The 11,977-nt window shown below is 38.2% G+C and overlaps 1 protein-coding gene across 1 annotated transcript; it reads left to right on the top strand.

The window, feature by feature from the left end:
• Window positions 1–401: 401 nt before the first annotated feature.
• sae1 (SUMO1 activating enzyme subunit 1) lies at window positions 402–11,547 on the top strand. The gene is made up of 9 exons (XM_059514455.1): window positions 402–658; window positions 918–1,029; window positions 1,351–1,524; window positions 6,673–6,818; window positions 6,902–7,001; window positions 7,113–7,218; window positions 8,822–8,966; window positions 10,304–10,373; window positions 11,183–11,547. Exons 1-9 carry the CDS (start codon window positions 558–560, stop codon window positions 11,273–11,275), a joined length of 1,047 nt encoding a protein of 348 aa, XP_059370438.1. The 5' UTR covers window positions 402–557; the 3' UTR covers window positions 11,276–11,547.
• The last annotated feature ends 430 nt before the right edge of the window (window positions 11,548–11,977 follow it).

Genomic DNA, 11,977 nt, shown 5'->3' with positions numbered 1-11,977 from the left:
TAAATTTCAAAATGTTTAATTTTACCTCCCTGTTTGGTTAAGACTGTAATAAATAGGCTATTTAAGACACTTTATTATTTGATTTTTTATATTCAGTTTATATGTAATTAGATTATAACAGAATGGCATTGGACAGCATTTTCAATTATGGTACATAAACTAAGTCATAATTACCTTATAACGTTAGAAATAATATTTTCAAAAAAAAAAAATAGTTACAAATAATGAAGTTAGTTATTAGAAACGATGGTGATAAATACACAGTACACAATCATTCAGTTATACAAACATACATTCTAAGAATTCACAAATCTCAATACGAGTTGATGGATTTGAAAGGTTTAGAGCAGCTGGATGATTGTGACGTGTTTATTATTACGCTCTGAATCTGGCGCGTTCCCTGCACTCATACGTCATCAACGCGCGACTGAACGAGGATCACAAAGCGGCATTTTTTTCCCCATTGAATGGGCAGTAGAAAAAACAGCGTAGAACAGTCAAACTAACAGTTAATTCGTTACAGGATATTATTATATTAAAAACGGAAATATTTAGAAATGATTGATACCATCGAAAAAGAGGACAATATTATCAGCGAGGAGGAGGCTGCACAATATGATCGACAGATTCGCCTTTGGGGTCTCGATGCTCAAAAGAGGTTTGTTGATAATTTCGTACACAAAGAACAACTGTACTCTTAATTTAAGGGATATTTGGCTAATTGTTTAAGAATAACGCAGAAACCTTTTAAGTATGATTTCAAATGCGTTTAGTATCTTTCACATGCATGCCTTTTTTCTGAAATAAAATGGTGTATAAGAGTCATCCACACAATACATATCTAGATTAGGTATGCATAAATAATAAGCAATATAATGTAACAATTAATGATATGCATATGTATTTTACATTTTCAGACTGAGGGGATCACGGGTTCTTCTTGTTGGTCTCCGGGGTCTTGGTGCAGAAGTAGCAAAGAACCTTATTTTGGCTGGGGTCAAAGGACTGACTCTCCTGGACCATGAGCAGGTATCATATAGATAGACTGACTTAAAATAGTAGTTCACCTCAATATTTCATCATCACATGTCCTTCATGTTCTTCCAAACCTGACTTTTTTTCTTCTGTGGAATGTCAAAGGAGATGTAAGGTAGAGTCGAGTTGAGTCAGCATGCATTTTAATTGGATGTGAAAACAATGAAATTGAATGGTGACTGAGGCTGTCAGACCCTAGACCTTTAACATGTGTTCCACTGAAGATGTTACAGGTTTGGAATGACATAAGATTGTATAGATTTCTGGGTGAATTATTGCTTTAAATTTACATGACTAAGTGTTATTTGGCTTCAGGTGACCGAGGAGTCTCGACGTGCTCAGTTCCTCATCCCTGTGGATGCAGATGGTCAGAACCAGGCCCAGGCCTCTCTGGAGAGAGCTCAGTTACTCAACCCAATGGTGGAAGTGAAGGCTGACACCGATGCAGTGGAGAGCAAGCCGGATGACTTTTTCTTCCAGTTTGATGCGGTGAGTCTTGGAACGAGCACACAATACCAACAGGCAATCTTTTGTTGTGAGCTACTGTCTGATTGTTCATCAAATAAAAAAGAACACACAAATATTTTAGAGACACGTGAGTATTGTAAGTACAATAGGTCTTTATTTCCAAAATGCCATGGGCCAAATTTGTCGTTCTACTTTATAGCGCATATTACAAAACCAAAGCAAACTTATTGTACAGAAATCCCATAAGAAATGTAAGATTTCTGTGGAAAGTCTGATGGACAGGAACTGTCAGTTTGTTCTTGTGTATCAGTTATAGATAATTAAACTTTTTGTCTATCATTTCCACTAGATGTCTCTATACACAATTGATCATTTTCTTTTCATGTGGTTATAACTTCTTTTTTGCCTCGTTTTCCCTCAAGTTCAGTGTGAACCCATCTATGAGCAGCCAGCGTCAGATCTAGACACAGACTTTTATCTATTTGGTCTGTTCCAAACGTCTGCTCTTTTCCAAGCATATGATATATTCCAGGCTATATTTTCTTTAAATCAGGACTCTGTCAGTATACAGTCGTGGCCAAAAGTTGAGAATTACATAAATATTGGAAATTGGAAAAGTTGCTGCTTAAGTTTTTATAGTAGCAGTTTGCATGTACTCCAGAATGTTATGAAAATCCAGAATGTTATGAAAAGAGTGATCAGATGAATTGCATAGTCCTTCTTTGCCATGAAAATTAACTTAATCCCAAAAAAACCTTTCCGCTGCATTTCATTGCTGTCATTAAAGGACCTGCTGAGATCATTTCAGTAATCGTCTTGTTAACTCAGGTGAGAATGTTGACGAGCACAAGGCTGGAGATCATTATGTCAGGCTGATTGGGTTAGAATGGCAGACTTGACATGTTAAAAGGAGGGTGATGCTTGAAATCATTGTTCTTCCATTGTTAACCATGGTGACCTGCAAAGAAACACGTGCAGCCATCATTGTGTTGCATAAAAATGGCTTCACAGGCGAGGATATTGTGGCTACTAAGATTGCACCTAAATCAACAATTTATAGGATCATCAAGAACTTCAAGGAAAGAGGTTCAATTCTTGTAAACAAGGCTTCAGGGTGTCCAAGAAAGTCCAGCAAGCGCCAGGATCGTCTCCTAAAGAGGATTCAGCTGCGGGATCGGAGTCCCACCAGTGCAGAGCTTGCTCAGGAATGGCAGCAGACAGGTGTGAGCGCATCTGCACGCACAGTGAGGCCAATACTTTTGGAAGATGGCCTGGTGTCAAGAAGGGCAGCAAAGAAGCCACTTCTCTCCAAAAAAAAAACATCAGGGACAGATTGATATTCTGCAGAAAGTATAGTGAATGGACTGCTGAGGACTGGGGCAAAGTCATATTCTCCGATGAAGCCCCTTTCCGATTGTTTGGGGCATCTGGAAAAAGGCTTGTCTGGAGAAGAAAAGGTGAGTGCTACCATCAGTCCTGTGTCATGCCAACAGTAAAGCATCCTGACATCATTCATGTGTGGGGTTGCTTCTCATCCAAGGGAGTGGGCTCACTCACAATTCTGCCCAAAAACACAGCCATGAATAAAGAATGGTACCAAATCACCCTCCAACAGCAACTTCTTCCAACAATCCAACAACAGTTTGGTGAAGAACAATGCATTTTCCAGCACGATGGAGCACCGTGCCATAAGGCAAAAGTGATAACTAAGTGGCTCGGGGACCAGAATGTTGAAATTTTGGGTCCATGGCCTGGAAACTCCCCTGATCTTAATACCATTGAGAACTTGTGGTCAATCCTCAAGAGGCGGGTGGACAAACAAAAACCCACTAATTCTGACAAACTCCAAGAAGTGATTATGAAAGAATTGGTTGCTATCAGTCAGGATTTGGCCCAGAAGTTGATTGAGAGCATGCCCAGTCGAATTGCAGAGGTCCTGAAAAAGAAGGGCCAACACTGCAAATACTGACTCTTTGCATAAATGTCATGTAATTGTCGATAAAAGACTTTGAAACATATGAAGTGCTTGTAATTATATTTCAGTACATCACAGAAACAACTGAAACAAAGATCTAAAAGCAGTTTAACAGCAAACTTTTTGAAAACTAATATTTATGTAATTCTCAAAACTTTTGGCCACGAGTGTACATACCCTGTTCAAAGCGCAGACAGGCAGTCTTTCATCTTTTGTCTGTCTGGGAGCTGTCTGAAGCCTCCCTCTGGGAGTGCTAGTGAGAGTTCAGGAGGATGGGAAAAGATGGTGGGACACAGAAAGAGGAGGGGGGTTTAACATCATCTATTCTCTGTTATCTGTTTCTTTTGATATTTCTTTGAGAAGTGCTCAGGAAATATTGTGAGTGAATGTCTTTGTCTTCTCTTGTGTATGTGTGGTGTTATTTTCAGGCAATTTCTTAATAAACGTGCAAGTTTAGTCAGGAGGAAGCCAACAATACACTGAATTAATTCATTGTTTGGATGAACTGTACATGCATGAAAGGATCATTTGAGACAACAAGTACTAGGATCTTTTGTGAAGCAAGTACAGGGAATTTTGTTTGTGCAGTTGTCGAGGTAAAATATATAAAATATGTATTGTGAAAAAAAAAAAAAAAAAGCTATTTATGTTTTTGGAAGCACGTTTCTGCCAAAAATAAATAAATAAATAATACTAATAATAGGCCATAAAAATAATAAGTCATAATAATGAGATACAAAGTTGAATTTGACATACTATGTCATAATTGTGAGACAAAGCTGAAATTAAGAAAAAAGTTATAATTACAGCTAGGGCTGAAACGATTCCTCGAGTAACTCGATTACAAAAAATGATCGAGGCAAATTCCTCTGCCTCGAAGCCTCTTTTAATTTATTTTAAATCTCACGTCAGGTTCTTTCGCAATGATTTTTTTTATGTGACACAAGCGCTGCGTCCGAAATGCCATACTGCAAGGAGTCAGGCAGTGTTTTGATTTGAGGGCGCGGGCAAACGTATGTCCATTGCAAGAGAGCTTGCATACCACAACTAGGACCCTATGATTTCCGCGATGCAGAAAACACGGAGGGAATCTCGGAATCCAGTCATAAAAACGGAATTCACAGTTTAACGCGGAATGGCACGGAATTTGCCAAATTTTGAATTAATTCATCAAAAATAGGTCATTGCACTTACATCAAATCACGATATGGACTAATATCTGTAAATATTAAGCCGGAACAGTCTATTTGAATATGAATCCTGCATGTTCTGCATGTCTCTGTTAATGAATGGAGCAGAAGCGTGTCTTCCTTTTATTAACACAATGAGCGCGCGTGACGCTCCGGTTATTTCAGCGTCTGCTGTCTCACTAAATAAGACGTGAACACATGAACAACATCTCCAGAACTGCTCTGACAGTCACTTCATGAGCATCTGACCGTTTGATTTGACATATCACATACACAGAACTGTAAAGGTACGTCAACCCGTCAAAATTAAAGTCCGGTTTAAAGACAAGTATTTGCCAGATATGTATTACTATTGTTCAGCAGAATGTATATATCCTACTACTAAAAAACATAAATCAAACATTATTTTTTTAAGGTTTAATCACACAACATTTCTTCCATGTTTGATTTTTAATAGTAAATCCCCTTTGTTTACCAAAAAGTTAAGTTTGCTTAATTTTCAATTACTAAAAGATAAATTAATTTTTTATGTTTAATGTGAATCTCAGAAAATGCTTTATTTAAAACCCCAATTGAATGGCACTTAAATGCACTTAATTCATCTGTCAACTTTCTTGTCATTGCAAACTTTGTATGACAATTTTTACAGATTCCGAAATTATGACTCGTGTTGTAATTTAGACTTTTTATGTCATAATTTTGACTTTAATCTCATTATTGTAATTTACCAAGCATGATATTTTTTTCTTATGTTGCGAAAATGCGCTTTGATACATCAATGTGAGATGATTGTTTAAATCCTGATGAAAAAAAGAGGAATCTAGCATAAGTTAGTCGCTCTTGTTTCTTTCCAAACCTCAATGATTTTATTTTAAAGAAAGAAAAGCTGAATAATGTACAGATCAATCTTTTCCATAATCACACGTGATGGTCACAGGAGCTCTCAAGCCTTTAAAAATAAATCAAGCGTGCCATAAAACTTCCATTTCAGTCCTCACACGAAGCTGTCATATTGATTCGGAAGACCTGGAATATAGTCATATTGACCACTTTTATGATACTTTTATAGTGCTCTTTGTAATTTTACATTTTAACTCTCATTATTTAGAAATAGTGGCTTTTCTTCAAAAAATCTCTTTATGTTCCAAGGCTTAACTTGAATATTTATGAAGAGTCAGAGAGAGTCGGATGTTTCGGCAGTCCATTTACCAAAAGAAAACAAACACTGAGGTTCAGGACAAGGTCAAGCAGAAAGCCATCATGTAGGGAGCGTTCACAGTAGCCTGACTGGGATGCACATTTTGAAGGACTGAAGATAGTGGAGGACAGAAGCCAAGATCTTAAATTGAATTAAAGATTTGCCAGCACAAAGATCATGCAATGCCAAGTGAAGGCATATGGTAGCTGCTGGTTGGTCTGATTAAATTCCTTTGTGGCATAATTTATTTCTTCTTTGCATCCTCTAGGGGTCACTGCTTGATAAAGATGTGTTCTTTTGAGTCTCTGGCTGCCTGGAGGCACATAATGCTGACAGGAAGAATGTGTTAGAAGACAATGTCTCGCGGCATGTTTCATAATGTTTCTCAATGTACCCTGTTCCCAGATGAACTTGAACAGTAGTAATATGTTACTCCTCAGGGCACTTCATTGCAACTGTATTTCTGAGAGGTGTTGTTGATATTCTGGTGCAGATTGCATAACCTTTCAATAAAAAAGGCCTGCTTTTTAATCTAGAACTATCTGTTCTTGAAGATTCACCCAGTTAACGCATCATGGCACATGACATCAATATGTCAAACGGCAATTATTACGCCACCCCATTCTTATCTCAAACCCAAAATTAGGGGTGTGAGAGGTTTGGGACCTTGGATAAGAGTGCCAGTGTTTTCAGTCAGTTGTCTGTCATTGCCAAACCTTTGTTCTTCCAAGTTTCTGGTTGTACTCATAAGATCACATTCACTGGTTTGAAAACAAGCACATATTAATGCATATTGTTTTGTTCAGGTTTGTCTGACCAGGTGCTCCAAAGACCTCATGGTGCGAGTGGACCAGCTCTGTGCCTCCAGGAACATCAAGGTCTTCTGTGGAGATGTGTATGGTTATCATGGATACATGTTCTCCAACCTTGGCCAGGAGCATCAATATGTAGAGTAAGTCAGGAAATGTGGAGGAAAATGTGGTTGTGTTTGATTTTCATTTGGAAAAAACTGACGGTCCCATTCAAACTCGCCAGAGAAAAGCCCAAAGTGGTGAAAGGGTCAAATGAGGCCAATGATGGTCCTGAGGCAAAGAAACCAAAGATTGACCCCAATGTGACTACAATGGTGAAAAAGGTGGGTAGGTTGCTGGATTTGGTGTCTGTTAACTATATTTTTCAATTTTTAATCAAATCTATATGACCCTTTAAAGTTAAGTTGATATCACCTCCATCTCTCTTTATATAGACCATCAGTTTCGGCTCTCTCAAAGAAGCCCTGGAGGTTGACTGGACTAGCGAGAAGGCCAAAAGCAGTCTGAAGCGCACTCCTGCAGACTACTTCCTTCTGCAAGGTACACCCTCAGAATATTTTTTACATTTAATTAATCCAATAACTCATGAAAAAGTAAAGCTTTGCTATTTCCTTCTTAAACTGTACAGTACTGAATGATCTTCAGGTACATACTACATTCTAGATGTTTCTCTTGCTCACCAAGGCTGCCTTCATAGGATAGAAACACACTAAACAGTTACTTTTTTCTGTTTTAATGTGTTAAAATATATAGTTATTCCTGTGATAGAAAAAATAATAATTTTCAGTAGCCATTACTCCAGATTTCAATTGCTTGTGATCATTTAGAAATTATTCTAATATTCTGATTTGCTGCTCAAGAAACATTTCTTATTACTATTATTTTTTTCTGGATCCTTTGATTAAAATAGAAGTAATTTGCAAACTATAAATGCACTTACTTATTTAGTATTATACTAATGTGTCATTACTCATTAAAGTATTAAAACATTTTAGTATTTAAATCTTATTGACAGATTATGTCAAGCCCAAACATCCATTCGCATATAATCAACAAAAATAGAAACAATATTATATATACTATACCAGGTGTAAATATGAGCTTTAGTAGTTAGTGTTCCTGTAGCTCAATTGGTAGAGCATTGCGCTATCAAGCGCAGGGTTGGGGGTTCGATTCCCCTGGGAACACAACATAGGTAAAAATTGATAGCCTGAATGCACTGTAAGTCGCTTTGGATAAAAGCGTCTGCTAAATGCATAAATTTAATTTAATTTAATTTTAATTTAATTTTTTAATTTTTTTAAATTTAATTTTTAATTTAATTTTAATTTAAGTAGTTAGTTTTATTACAGTTTGTCTAGGCAGCTGAAGACATTGCCGTTTCCTCCTACAGTCTGACATACACCATTATCAGGGGAGCGCCTGTTGATCTGTGTAATTAAACTTTTTATACTAGTGCTCACCTGATGTCCTCACTGAGACTGGCTCATTTTCCACCACAGGCTGTCCATGGCCAGTCATGTGCAGTGGCTCTCATAAACAAAACATGCAGACTCCGCACCTCTCTATCATTAGAACAGACACTGACTAAACCTCGGCCCCTCCCTCAACATCTAGTATTACATTTATGGAAAAAAATAACACTTCCTATTTGTGCACTGAAGCAAGACTTTAAATACATTGCTGTGCTCAAAAATACCACACATTAGTTCAAACAACTATTGAGGAAGAGCCATTTCCTCTGTCTTAACTCACTGATTTATTTGAGGTTTTATCACCCCAGTGGTGCAACTATTACATCTATGATTTTTTTTCCAAACCCTCAGATGTTGGTTTAATTCAGCTGTGAAATTCAGCTATGAAAGTTGAAATTGTGCCAGATAGAGTGAGTGGGTGTGTGTTTCTTTGATCTGACTGTGTGTGCTACGCTGCCTGGTGGAAAAGCAGTGGGCTGGGGTTCATTGTGTTATAGTTGGTGGGCAGTCAAAAAGGGGAAGTGATACTTTGGAAAATAGCCTAAAGGGGCTTGATGCCTTTTCACATGCTACACAAATCTTTAAACGCATCTCTCCTCCACTTACGTCCTGTTTAAATGTGGAAACCCCATTCTTCCCCACTCAGTCTCTCTTACTTCCTCCAACAGTGCTTCTGAAGTTTCGTACAGATAAAGGTCGTGATCCTCAGCCAGACAGCTTTGCTGAAGACTCTCAGCTACTCTTGCAAATCCGTGATGATGTTCTTGAGACCATGGGCCTGAGCTCGGAGCTGCTCCCCAATACCTTTGTCAGGTACTTACAGATGTAAAAACTCAGTGTTCACTTCATTCAATCCAACATGTTTCTTTCTTAACAAGCAAGGATGTGAAAAGCTAGTGGGTGGGTTGCATAGACGACTAGTTGAACATTATAATAAGTCTGGTTTCAGGTTCACCAAACCCGACTGGGTGTCTCTCAAGTAGACAGAGTGCAACAGAATGGAACTGAATGAGGCTTTTTTTAAAGATGGATTATTTTTAACTACTTTTGTTTTCATAAATGTCAAAATAGCTACAGATTTTAGTGTACAGATCAAAACAAGTAAAAAAAAAAAACCTAACAACGTAAGCACAGCATGCTAATTAAAACACCACAGCTAAAATACGCTAACTAACTAATCGGGTAGTTTTAGAACGATTAGCCAACCCATCATTAATACCAGTATTCTCTAACTTAATTTTTTGCACAAATTATTTTTTACACAAGGTGGCAACTCTAGCTAGCCTGGCCTGTTGTTTCACATTGGAAAAAAAAATGGATTAGATGGAATGACAAGCCAAGCCACAAACGGTGTCTGTTGCGAGCAATCTGCCTCGAACATTAACGTTTTAGAAACTTTTAATGAGCTTTTAAAAGGGTATCACCTTTGGTTTTAGAGGTTATCTCAACTCCAAATCGTCCTGCGATTATATCCTTTTTCGCCATGAACCAGTTGGGCAAGAAGTAACAGCTTAGGCCAAGTTTGGTTTTCTTTTTTCAGTTTAGATTTACTATCAGTCATGATTATTCCACTCTGTCAATTAAAATGCTGTTCATATGCATATTCACTAATTATGACAAGCATACATGTAAGAGGCTGACAATTAGCTGAACATGTACTATATTTAATTAGTGACACTTACCCTGCATCTTAAAATCTTTACTTGACTATGGCAATTAAAATTGATTTGAATATTATATCATGCTCCACTATATTTTTTTGTGAATAAATCTCTGACAGAGACTATCAGCCAATCACTGTGTGCAACGAGTTCAACCCTGCCCTTTTCCCTTAAGACTTCTCTCTATTTCTTAATAATAAAAGTTTGTCTCAGCAGCTTTATGAATAGGTTTTAAGAGAAACTTTTTAGCTAAAAACGTTTACTGCTATTTAGGAGAATTCTTAGTGGTAAGCTGAAAAGTTTTGTGAACACGGGCCCAGGTTTTGCTTTTTTTATTTTGTTTTATTTTATTTTATTTGAAAAAGGTGTTTCAGTTTTCCGAATTTGTGTTGGCATTCATGTCCCTTCAACTCATAAATAGAACCTTTCCAACATGACCTGAGTGCACCATAAGTGTAAAATTCTCCAACTTGTGTTCGGTCCTCACAGTTACTGTTTCTCTGAGATGGCTCCAGTGTGCGCTGTAGTCGGAGGAGTTCTTGGACAAGAGATAGTCAAGGTGAGATCTTTGATTTGATCCATTTACATGTCTGAAGTCTTCATTGTAGGTTTTGTTTTCTTTTACTTTTTCATCCTACTTGTACATGAAATGGCTTTTCCCTTTCCATACAAACTTTCAATCTGGTTCTCCACACAACCATGAAACCCTCCATTTTCACTAGCTGCGAAAGTGACTTTTCTGATGAGGTGTGATGAGTAGCATATGGCAGCTGCCCACTCCATCAGAATCTGGGTTAAGTCCAAAAGTTTTATCTGTTGACTGTGTGTAAATGCCAGAAATGACGAGGTAATATTCCGGTCACTGAAGAAATCCAGCGGAGAGCACCTGAAATCTTCTCATTTGAATCCATAAACCGAAAAAGATTAAATAACTTAGTGTAGTGATGTAATCAGTCAGTATTGAGTGGATAATTACACCTGGATTATAGAAAGAAAGAGGATCTGCTGTAGTGTAGGCCATAAAATCACTGTTAACTTCTAACACAACAGAATACAGTAAATGGTAAAGAGGGTGATGTCATAGCCCGGACCGGGCTGTGGGGGTGATGGAGTGAGCGCCGTGGTCTCAGAGGCGGTGGCTGGGCAGGCCTTGAACCCACATGGCAGTGGAGTGAAGCCAGGCTGTCTCGCCAGCCTGCGAGATGAAACAGACTGCAATTCACATATGGCTCTCTGTTCCCCGCTGCCCCTCGCCCATCATTCTCCGTCGCCACAACAGAGAACATGTTCGATTAAAGTCGTTAATTACAGAATTCAAGGTCTGTGGCGTCAGACGTGTCTGAAGATTTGTTTGCATGTCTCCGGCAGGCGCTGTCTCAGAGAGATGCTCCACACAGGAACTTTTTCTTCTTCGACGGCATGAAGGGCAGCGGGGTGGTCGACTACTTCGGATCCAAATAAGTGGCCCCTGGAGAACACGGAGAGATGTGTGGCGATGCATGTGTGCTCACGAAGCTCCATGGAGTTTATCTTCTGCCAGGGGCCGCAGGCATCCAAATCTGTCTTTTGGACGGTACCTTTGCATAGCAGTATGCCACACATCAACCGATGCCAAGAACAACGAGAACATTTTGTACACACACTCTTAAATATTCATGCACACACGTTTTTCACCAAGGTTATGTGATTTCTACGTTTTGTATTAAAATAATAAAAGCCTATTAGAAAATAAATGTGTGGAACATCATTGATTTCAATCATTTCTTCTAATCTGTGATGCTAAATTGCAAAAAATTAGGCAAACGGCTTTAAAGGGAATTTAAAATGAATGCAAAAGTGTCCTGTGCTCCCTTGAGCCATTTTGAAAATTAAACCACACAAATCATCCAATCCCTGCGCTGAAATGAGGCCGGGAGGATTGTTATCAGGAGGCTTGTTATCATTCTGACATTGTAGGCGTATCTTGACGTATCTTGTCAGGTCTAGGGTTTTTTCTTTTTTTTTGGAGACGTTTGTAACAGGAACTGCTTCTTAATTTTTTATTATTTTTTTAAGCTCAGCACAGGTATGTCATTTACTGGACTGGTGCTACAGGTTTTATGACCCCCGAGGCAAATTATAGAACTCATGTTTTGATTTCAATGTTTTCGTAGAAGGAAATTA

The sequence above is a fragment of the Carassius carassius genome, chromosome 28, assembly GCF_963082965.1.
Source record: "Carassius carassius chromosome 28, fCarCar2.1, whole genome shotgun sequence".
Lineage (NCBI taxonomy): Eukaryota > Metazoa > Chordata > Actinopteri > Cypriniformes > Cyprinidae > Carassius > Carassius carassius.
Note: the sequence above shows the minus strand (reverse complement) of the source record. Positions and strands in the feature narration are given on the sequence as shown.

Bases quoted from the DNA above. Each gene is read 5' to 3' on its own strand.
- sae1 (XM_059514455.1), top strand. From the start codon at position 558: ATGATTGATACCATCGAAAAAGAGGACAATATTATCAGCGAGGAGGAG. The intron at 1,030-1,350 runs GTATCATATAGA...ATTTGGCTTCAG, and splicing joins CTCTCCTGGACCATGAGCAG to GTGACCGAGGAGTCTCGACG. The intron at 10,374-11,182 runs GTGAGATCTTTG...TGTCTCCGGCAG, and splicing joins TTGGACAAGAGATAGTCAAG to GCGCTGTCTCAGAGAGATGC.